The sequence below is a fragment of a genome, unplaced genomic scaffold (assembly GCF_019419815.1).
Source record: "Pyrus x bretschneideri cultivar Hongxiangsu unplaced genomic scaffold, Pyrus_bretschneideri_v1 Contig11, whole genome shotgun sequence".
NCBI classification, from domain to species: Eukaryota; Viridiplantae; Streptophyta; class Magnoliopsida; order Rosales; family Rosaceae; genus Pyrus; species Pyrus x bretschneideri.
Window position 1 is genome coordinate 2,436,298 of NW_025999402.1, and position 10,124 is coordinate 2,446,421.

The following is a 10,124-nucleotide window of genomic DNA, read 5'->3' on the forward strand; positions in this document are numbered from 1 at the left end:
TAGTTTCTTCTTCTGCGCTCATTTTCGTTTCTTTTATTTCAATGAATTTGGATTGTATCGGAATTTTACTGTCCGGAGTTTAAAGACAAAAACTTACTTTGACTCGATTATGTTAGTTTAAAGGTTAAATCAAATGCATCTCAATTGTGACGTTACACTAATCTAATGTGTAGCATGAAGTCTAAAGTGAACCCCAGGTGTAATTTGATACCTAAATTGAACTCGATATGTAATTTAGGCGTAAATTGAACTTAGTATGTAATTTGAGACCTAAATTAAACAAGAATGGACAATATTCCCGCTTATACAAGATATAAACCAACCAGAATAAGGCAAACGCACCTTTATCTTTCTTTAATGGTTTACATAATAATTGGAGATGTATACTTTGGGCTAGATCATATAAAGAAAAGAACAAAGGTTAAGTCAATGTTAAGGAACCCTAAGTCCGAATAAAACCAAAACAAAGCAAGAAAATCCCCTAATCCTAAATCCTAATCCTAAAACCTAATCATACAGCAGGCGCCTAAAGCCATAAGCCCAGCTCCAATCAGAGCGGCCCGCTGACGTAAGCCAGGAGAACTTTTCGGGGCCCACACACAACGTATGGATCCGTGATAAAGAAAGAAGTCGCCTTGTGGGACCCCCCCCCGATAGCCACCTCCCCCTACAATGATGTGACCCCCTGTAACATCATAGCCTCATACCCACACACGCTTCGCTCCATCTCAGCCGTCCGATCAAACAATCCTCTCTCTCTCCCACTTTCTCTCTCTAGCTCAGGCTGAGAGAGTCAGTAAAAGCCCAGTGACAGTGTGAGAGTCAGCAGATTTGTCTCTGTCCTCTCTCTCTCCCCCCTCTGAATCCTCGCCTCCGGTGGAACCAAGGCGCACCGTTTCCCACGCACACGGATTCCACGAACAGCCGGATTGAACGGACCGCAACAGCGGCGGCGCTCGCGGCTTTTTTCTGGCGGTAAAGTTCTTTTCTTTGCTTATAATCTACGTCGCTTCGCGGTTTTTTTACTCTTGGTTGTTAAGTTTCGGATCTGTATCGGAAACGCCGCGTTTCGGCAAATGCGTTTCGTTGCTAAAAGAACTTGTGCTTTCTTTAGTTCCCAGAAAGTTCGTCGCGAAATTTATTAAGCGCATTTGGAATTCTTTTGTGTATTTTGCGCTCTGGTTGGTTGCTGAGAAAGTGGAGAAAATAAAAGGCTTATTTTGTGCTCTGTTTGGTTGCCGAGAAAGTGGAAGGAAAACAAAAGACGATGAATTGTTTTAGCTTGGAATGTCGCTGCTCATGATTGGAAACTTGCGAACGTAAAAAACTTTATCTTGATTCTTGCGCGTTTTGCATTTTCCTTCGTTTTCTTTGCAACCAAACAGAAAATAAAAGCTTCAAGTTTTTTCTTTTTCTGCTGTTTGGTTGCCATTTGTGTTATGCTTTTTAAGATCTATGAGTTTCTTGCTGTCAATGTGGCATTCATGTGCTTTGATCTTGCATTTAATCTTCGAAATTCCATATTTGTAAGATGAAATAATAGTTTCATAGAAATAGTTATATTTCCTTTTAGACAGATCTCTTATTTTGTTCTTAATCTGTGACAAAATTGGAATGTGATAATCGTTTTTCGCTGTTAAACTGCCATCTGAATTTGATTCTTAGAACAAAATGCTCGTAATACTGTTGTCTCTTAACTGTATTTTAGATCCCTGATTTGGTACCTGTGCTTAGGATTTGATTAGAGGAAATGTATCTCACATCAATGTGATTATTTGCATATTTTTTTTTTTTTTCAGAATTTAAGGTTGGATTAGAGAGAGAGAGAGAGCAAATTTTCGCAATGGTTTCCTCGGTAATATGTGAAAGTGAAGCTCGAAAGCTACAATGCAATCGGATGTATGTCTAAGTAGTCACTTTGTAGAAATAGAATCTGCTGTTGGATATGGGATTCAGTTTAGAGCAACGAAATAGTTCAAAAGAGCAGAACAAGTTCAGCATAGAGGACAATGTTGTACAGCCCCAAACGTGTCGAAGAACAAGGCATATGGAGAAGGCAAAAGTGAGAACTGGAGCTGGTTTGAAGCAGAATGATCTGCATCAGAAAGCAAGACAAGATGCAGGTGATGGTGCTTCAGGCCAAGATAAATTTTCAGGATATCAATATAGAGAGAGTATGGAGGGGAATAATGATGAGCTTGTCAAGCACATGTCAAACTTGCCCGGTTATCTTCAGCGCCCTGAGAGAGGAGAAAAGATCCAAGAAAAGGTTTTGAATGTTGGAGTTCTGGATTGGGGTCGACTAGAGAAATGGAAGCACAAGCAGAAGCCTTTTCCCATAAAAGGTAGCGGTAGTTCATCCTCGGAAAGGATTACTGGAAAGTCTACATCATCTGTTGTAGTTTGCAATGGGACAAATGCTGAAGAACTCTCTTTAGGTTGTTCTAGTCTCAAGTTGTCTCAAAAGGATGGCCTTTCGCAGGGTGTCAAACCATCTGTGCATAAAGATGCTGCGCTTCCAAGACTCTAAAACTGCTTCGAAGAATGCCATTTATGGGCAGAAAAAGATATCCTTTCCCTATCGGTCCCTTGGAAGAAATCACTCAGATATGATGCTCGATAAGGGGAAGGCAAAAGATTCTGATCAGAAGTTCACATCAGAAACGGGCAATATGGCAGCAAACATGAAAAGCTATGGAGTCTCTCTCGATCAAAAGCACGAGGTGAGCACTAGGGATGGTCGAGCTAAAAAAACCAAGGACCTGCAAGAATCGGATATCAAGAGGAAGGATATTGATCAAGGAATCATTACGGAAAAGGGAGTTCCTTCATCTAAGCTCAAAAGTTTTGATGTCTCGCTCATTTCAGAGGGAAAGACACTTGCTTGTCATGGTACAACCGAGAAAAGGGTGGAGGAGCTGCACAAATCAGATACCAATCTAGCTCATCAACACTGCCCTTCTGCGGAGAATCCCGTTGTTGTCTCACCACCAAAGGAACTACCCCAAAATGACTTTCCAGAGGTACTCCAGCTTTCAAAACCAAGAGCATCATGGGATGAGTGTATGGCAGAAGCTGATAAAATTAGCTTCTCAGGCAACTTTTCGACCAAAGAGATGGACTTTGCCGAATTCTCTTCTGAAGTTTCACACTCATGCCCACTGCCTTCTGCAGTTGAGACTAATACAGTATCAAACATGTTGCTAAATAGCACAATCAACGGTAACAGTGTGGGGCTTTCCTTTGTTCCATCTCACATGCGTCAATGCTCAACACAAGACCTCCTCTATGATGATAAATTTGTACATAAGAAAAAGTCAGAGAAAATGCTTACCCGTTCAAGCTTTGATACTTCGAGTACATTGGATCAAGAAGATGTTGAGCTGGCAACTAGAAAAGGTAGAAGCCCAACTCCCATTCGCCGGTTTAACTTCAGCTTAGGCCGACTTGGTAGAAGTCTAAGTTTTAAGGAAATTTCAGATATTCCACAGTTGAGTTCCACATATCTGACGGTCAAATCAGGTCCTGTGAGATCTGGAACTTCCGATTGTCCGGATAATCCAAACAGAGAGAAAGCAAGTACTCATAACCGAGCTCGATCAAGCCCGTTAAGAAGGCTACTAGACCCAATATTAAAGCACAAGGAGGCAAATCTACACCATTCTGCTGAAGCTGTTAGACCCCCGAAATCAAATTTTAATTCCTTGGTCCCCAAGCCAATTAATATCAGTGAGTCATTGGAGAATCTGAAGGCTGAGGCATCATGGGTTAAAGCTTTTTTGCAAATAACAATCAAGAATGGACTTCCTTTGTTTAAGTTTTGGGTTGACAACAACAGAAACTGTTTTGCGGCAACCATGAAGAATTTATCATCTGGGAAGGATGATTTCTGCCAGTATTTTACATTTTACTGTATTAATGAAGTTAAGAGAAAAAGTGGTGGCTGGATGAGTCAAGGAAGTAAAGGCAAAAGTTGTCGCTATGCTTACAACGTTGTTGCTCAAATGAAAGTTTCTAGCTCTGACTTATCTGATGTTAACGGGCAGGACTTGAGCAAGTATATGGTAAGAGAGGCTGTTTTGTTAGATGTTGATCTAACACAAGCAGATCAAGAATCACCTAGCGTCGTACCACATAGGGAGCTTGCTGCTGCTGTGGTCAAGTTACCTAAGAAAGACTTGAGCCATTCTGAACAGCAGAGTGGCAAGGAAGTTATGGAGAAGGGCTGTGCAAAAGGTTCATCCGAGGATTACAGCTGGGAAGATAGTGCTATAGTCATACTTCCAGGTGGAGTCCATAGCTCACCGAACACAGGAGAACCTTCACCATTACTTGACCGTTGGAAATCTGGTGGGTTATGTGATTGTGGAGGCTGGGATGTTGGTTGTAAGCTGCGTGTTCTCTCCAACCAGAACAAATGCTGTCAGATTCCAAAAACATCCTCCGCATGTTACCCTTTTCTAGAGACTTTTGAACTATTTGCGGAGGTATGATTTTTGTTTCAGCAAAGCACTCTGTCCATATCACACAATTGATGGTGGTGTTTTAGCCAATTTACATGTTGATTTTGTATTTCATTTCAGGAGGGAGCTCAGCAGAACAGACCAATCTTCAGTTTGGCACCAGGGAAGGATAGAAGCTACTCGGTTGAATTCAACACATCACTTTCTTTATTACAAGCATTCTTCATCTGTGTTGTCGTAATCAGCAGTTGCAGACCATCAGATCTTTCAGAAGTTAGTAAAGTGTCAGAGGCGAAAGAATTCCAGGAACCGAATCTGAATCAAAGTAATGGAATCCAGGTGACAGGTCCGGCAAAGTATGCTCCAAATCCACCCCTGTCACCTGTTGGGAGGGTCTAGCTTTGTCCGAGGAAATCCTTTTTGCTGTTCGAGTCCGACAATCGATGGTTTCAAATACAGCGGGAAACATCTCGTAGCCAACAAACCATTGTCGTGTGAATCCATGGATGCTCAAGTTTTTTAGGGAAACTTGCATGTTATTACAGAAAACATGTATGAGTTCGGCCGTTGCTCGTTTTGTGCTGCTTTTTTACTGCATTACCATGTGTAAAGGGAAAAAACTCAAAAACCAAACTTCAACATCTTCAAAGAATGATGGTGTAAATATGCCCATGCTAGGGCATTTCAGATACGATAGTACCAATTCTCCGTGCTTATCAGTTCTGTTTAGATGACGCCATCGGACATTTTACCCATATCGTGACTTCAAGTCATTATGTGTAGAAGGAGAAAATAGACATGTGGAAATCATTTCCCGCACAAATTTTTTTTAAGGTTCTCAAACCACAAAAATTTAGTTTAACTGAAATTTGAAAATGCAATATAAACCGTGAAGTTGTACATTATACATGTATTTGAGTTTGTAAAATTCACAAGTCAAGAACTGAAGCATGGTGAATACAGATAAACCATTTACCATCAATTTTCTCAAACACATTTGTTGCAAACTGTCCACCCCAACTGCTACCCTTTGTCTTCACCAACTCGACACAAGAAACATACCCGACATCCCCTCTAACGTAAACATTAACATCTTTCAGCTCAATCTCTAGTGGAAATTCGTAGTTTGCCCACACGTAGTCCCAGCTAGTCATAACATCTTCGTAACCATAGATTCCACGAGCACCCGGGTGCACGCAACAGACTTCTTTCCTTTGGGCCCAAAGGGCTTGCATTGCAGCTAAATCCCCAATCCTGAATGCCTCGTAGAATTGTGCATTTGCTGTTCTAACAGAAGTTAGACTGTCCTGCATCAGAAGTTTGAGGCTATCACGAATTTGTGCTGCTTTGGCATAGTCCTCCTCTGCAATGGCAATGTCTAGATCACGCTCCAAGGTTTGCGCATCCAATACGATGCTTTCGCCACCACTTGAGCCTTCCTTTTGAGTCATCGCCTATCACATTACAATAAGTCTAAATCGTATAGATCAAAATAAGTCTAAATCAAACCAACTTGAAATCGGCAACGAAATAACAATGTAAGCAAATATGAAGGAAGTCATCAACAAATTCAAACATATTCCACTCGTTTCTTTCATAATCTTCAAATATCCAATCCAAAATATGAGATTCCCAACACTCAATCATAACATGGAAATTCAGAATCAATGTGAGCTCGTTTCACAGTACAAAGATCAAAACTTGAAATTATATGCATTCGACGCAGACGTGAGTTAGGCCAGTTGTCTAGGGCAACGTGCCCGCCACATTGTACTAGAGTTCGAATCTCACTCCCCGTAAATTAGAGTAGTTTGAAGCTAAATAAGCGTCCTTGGATTAATCATCATTCATCATCCACTTTGAAGCTAAATACAATTGAATTTTAGCAAATAGAAACTTAATTAAACATTATGAACTAATATATCTCAAAACGGGGAAACATACAGAGCTAAATACAAACTAAACGACATTGATAATTAAGCACAACTCACATTTAAGCAGAAAAAACCAGATCCATGAAGCGCCATGAAAACAGAAGGATTTCTGCAATCCAAGCACCACCCAGAATTATATAATCAGAAATATGAAAAGGGTAAGGATAAGGATTTAGGTTTAGGGCTTAGAGCCTAGAGCTAGGGTTTTGAGCTGTCAGAGCGCCTGCTTTTAGGGTTTTCGCAGAGATGAAGTTCTGCAGGAACTGGAAATTTTACAGTAGTATGGAGGGCACAACAAAATCGGCCCAATAAGAAGATATAATGGGCCAAGCAAGGGGCCCAAACTTTAGCCTACTTTGGACCTTCCAGAAAAGAGGAACTTTCCAAGAAACTTCCAAGGCCGAATAACATGTTAGCTTCATCGTGTAATGGCTCCAGAACATTCCAAAGATTAGTTAATAATTACACAATTAAATAGGAATAAACACGTGAATGTCCACCATTTTCTTTGTCAAGGACAAAATTGCACCATAAAAATAGCATAAGATATATCCATTTGCTTTGTTTTTTGTTATCTTTTTCTAGGAAATTTCAATTGCTCAAACTTACTTCATTGACAGCCAATTTTCTTGTTATTTTAAACTTCTAAGGGATGAACTATGAAGGACGAAGCGTAGTTCTTTATCTTATTTTAGTTTTTTTAAAATTAATATTTTTCCATCTCTATGTATGCAGGGTTATATTTAATTACTTGTTAAGGTCAAACTTAACCTGCTTTGAGGCTACATTTTGTTTGCCCTAGGGCCAAACTTAGCATGATTCTTTTAGTCCGATTTTTTTAGTCCTTTGGTTGGAGAGTGATTTTGAATATTTTAGGGCTAAATGTGACCTATAGCTCTTGACTGATAATGCCTAATCCCATATTCTTTTTTTTTTAAGGAGAAAAAAGGGACTAGTCGGTGATTTCGCCACGTCAATCCACCCTTCTAATGATCGAAAAGACTTCTACAGGCATTTTGGCCTCCCACTGACAACCATCGTGCAATTTACCAGCAGCAAAAATTGAATTCAGGACGTGCCGTGTGGAATACGGACCTGAAATTCATTACTAACCACTAGGGCATTCCGTGGTTGTTGCCTAATCCCATATTCCAAGATTTCTGTATAATCGAACTTGTGTATGAATATGTTTTGACCAAGTAACTTAATTGAGTTGCTGAAATTGTACTCTGCCATATGTCAATTATGACATTTTGGTAATTGAAATAGTTTTGTAAAGAGCACCAACCGTACATCCATTGTCTGGATAGACCATGGTCCTTGAATAAAAAATATAAAAAAGATCGAACATGGTCAAAACTGGAAAACTATTGAACCTTGAACGGAATGAATGACATCTGGTAAACGGAGATATTTTTGGCTATTTTTGTAAATATGTTCTGTATGTTACAGTCTCCGTCATTAAGCGGCAAACACTAGATTGTTATTGTTGATATATTTCTGTTTCTTTAAAAAATTATCAAGTGTCATTCACTAATACTTCATTTGTAAATAAAAAAAACCTTAAGTTTGATTCTCACTAAAGACGAATTTGAATCATAGTATTGGTGGTTCATTATGAGACTAAATCCACTTTTCTTCCTTAATAATATTTTTTGTTAAAAAAAAATGATCATGAGACTTGCAAGAGCAGAGCTCGCTATAGGCTCTCCTGGGTTATAGTTTAATGAAATTTAAAAAAAAAAAATTATTGTAGAGGAAAATAATTTGACAGAGAATTTCATATATTACAATGTGAGGCATAGTCACCTTTATATAGCAATGTGACTATCCTGGCAAATTGCACAAATACCCTAATTCAATAGAGAGAATTAATTGTCTAATCAATTGAGGAATCAATGGCCTAACAGTTACACCAATAAGTAGACAGACATAAATATCCTTCTACATTTGAAATTACTACTAATGTTTTTTTTTGACAAACGATATTATCTACTAATATCGACACTAAGGGGAGGGGTGGGTTAGCCTTACAATGGGCTAGCAATAATGTGATTCAAATTCGTCTTTGACGAGAATAGAACATAAGACCTCTCACTTATATTTGCAATTGCTACTAATATTTAGTCTAAAAGAAAAACCAAAATCTTATCCCATCTTAAGTTTAGTCTACACTTATGCTCCAGCAACATGTAAATATTAGCCTAGTCCTATACAAAGTGGGAAACGAAAAACACAAATATTTAGCGTCTTATACACTGCTTTTAATTTATGGCCATCGAATTTGATAAATTAAAAAAATTAACACATGATTCAATAAAAGTGTGTGAGAAGCTAAACCGATGTATATTAACATTTCTCAATAAATTTCTAGTTTCATTCTTGACTTGGTCAGTGTTGCAAGCCATGTGAAGAGTTTTACAGATAGAGAGAGAGAGAGGTGGGCAATCGGGATGGGGATGTAGGTATCTACCAAGCAATTTTTTGGCAGGCAATGGGATCTTTCGTCGATGAAAAGTTTTGGGCAAAAGAGGGTACTCATAAGGAAAAGCTTGTAAACCTTTTACCCAAAATCGTGGAATTGCAGAGTACGTAACAAAGACATTTGTTTTGGCAGTAAATTGACTATTCATTCTGCACCAACAAGTGGTTTGTTAAGTGGTCCTGATTAAAAGCCACTCTGACCCTTCAATCCTTTGGTTGCTTGCCTTGCCTTGCCAAGCTTTGACACCAAGAAGCTGATGAAACCTAACAATTGGAGGACTAAATCATTGCCCATTGAACTACATGTCATCAATGAGCCAATAACAAGCCTCCCATAACTCTAGGGTTTTAAAGATGTATGTAATTGTCGTCTGACGCTAGTTACCAAAGTATAGACTACAAAGTAATAAAGTTGTAAGTGTGAGTAACATTACCAGAATTATAAGAAGCGCATTTTTTACTCATCTCCGTGTTTTGACCAAAAAAAAAAAAGGTTAGCTTTCGAAAGAAGCTCTCGGTTGTGTTTGATTTTTGGTGGTAAGCAAATTAAGGTCATGGAATTGGGAAAAAAAGAAGGATAGTGCTATTTACGCACCAATATTTTTTTCTAACACATTCTTTTAATTTATGATCGTTTGATTGAACGAATTGAAAAATATCAATAACAAAAAATTAACATGTGCGAGATAAAAATGAGTGTATAAAAAAATAAATAAATAAATACGGGAGCCCTAGATGTGATTGACATGGAATGGAAGTAGGATGCGGGGAGAGAAGAGAAGGCACGTGACACGTTGCAATCACGTGGAAGAAGCCGCCTTGGCCGTTTATTGTCTTCAACCTTAACCCTAACCACCTTTCGAGCGTTTGACCACTTCGTTACACGTCCCAGGCTCCCAGCCCTCCTAATTTTAGTCCATTTTGTACTGCCCATGCTCATATGACCAAACTACCCCATGCCTAGTTACTCTCTTTTCTTTATTGATGCCCAATAAGTGGCTTTATTACACTATTTGATTATTCTAATTATCTAACGCATTACTTGGTCATCTATTCAACGGAGTGATGAAATAAATTAATATCAAACTCATTATCTACAAGATTTGATATCAAAATTTTACACTTATAAGTGAATAAGTTACTAGTAGATCCGTAATCCTAAATGATAGCTTACAAATTTAAACAATTTCTAGCAAAGGTCACACACTCTGTGTGTTGAGATATATATTTTTTAAATATTTTT

The 10,124-nt window shown here is 38.7% G+C and overlaps 2 protein-coding genes across 2 annotated transcripts; one reads left to right on the forward strand and one right to left on the reverse strand.

Annotated features, from left to right (window-relative positions):
• The first annotated feature begins 2,188 nt into the window (after nt 1-2,188).
• LOC103938685 lies at nt 2,189-5,179 on the forward strand. The gene is made up of 2 exons (XM_009348714.3): nt 2,189-4,487; nt 4,584-5,179. Exons 1-2 carry the CDS (start codon nt 2,469-2,471, stop codon nt 4,860-4,862), a joined length of 2,298 nt encoding a protein of 765 aa, XP_009346989.2. The 5' UTR covers nt 2,189-2,468; the 3' UTR covers nt 4,863-5,179.
• A 160-nt stretch (nt 5,180-5,339) lies between these two features.
• Nucleotides 5,340-6,690, reverse strand: LOC103938684 (F-box protein SKIP8-like). The gene is made up of 2 exons (XM_048572461.1): nt 6,455-6,690; nt 5,340-5,917 (listed from the first exon to the last, which is right to left on the reverse strand). Exons 1-2 carry the CDS (start codon nt 6,488-6,490, stop codon nt 5,393-5,395), a joined length of 561 nt encoding a protein of 186 aa, XP_048428418.1. The 5' UTR covers nt 6,491-6,690; the 3' UTR covers nt 5,340-5,392.
• Nucleotides 6,691-10,124: the final 3,434 nt, after the last annotated feature.

Coding starts and splice junctions, on each gene's coding strand:
- LOC103938685 (XM_009348714.3), top strand. CDS start 2,469: ATGGCCTTTCGCAGGGTGTCAAACCATCTGTGCATAAAGATGCTGCGC. Junction 4,488..4,583: donor CTTTTGAACTATTTGCGGAG/GTATGATTTTTG, acceptor ATTTCATTTCAG/GAGGGAGCTCAGCAGAACAG.
- LOC103938684 (XM_048572461.1), bottom strand. CDS start 6,490: ATGGCGCTTCATGGATCTGGTTTTTTCTGCTTAAAT. Junction 5,918..6,454: donor CTGGTTTTTTCTGCTTAAAT/GTGAGTTGTGCT, acceptor GTAATGTGATAG/GCGATGACTCAAAAGGAAGG.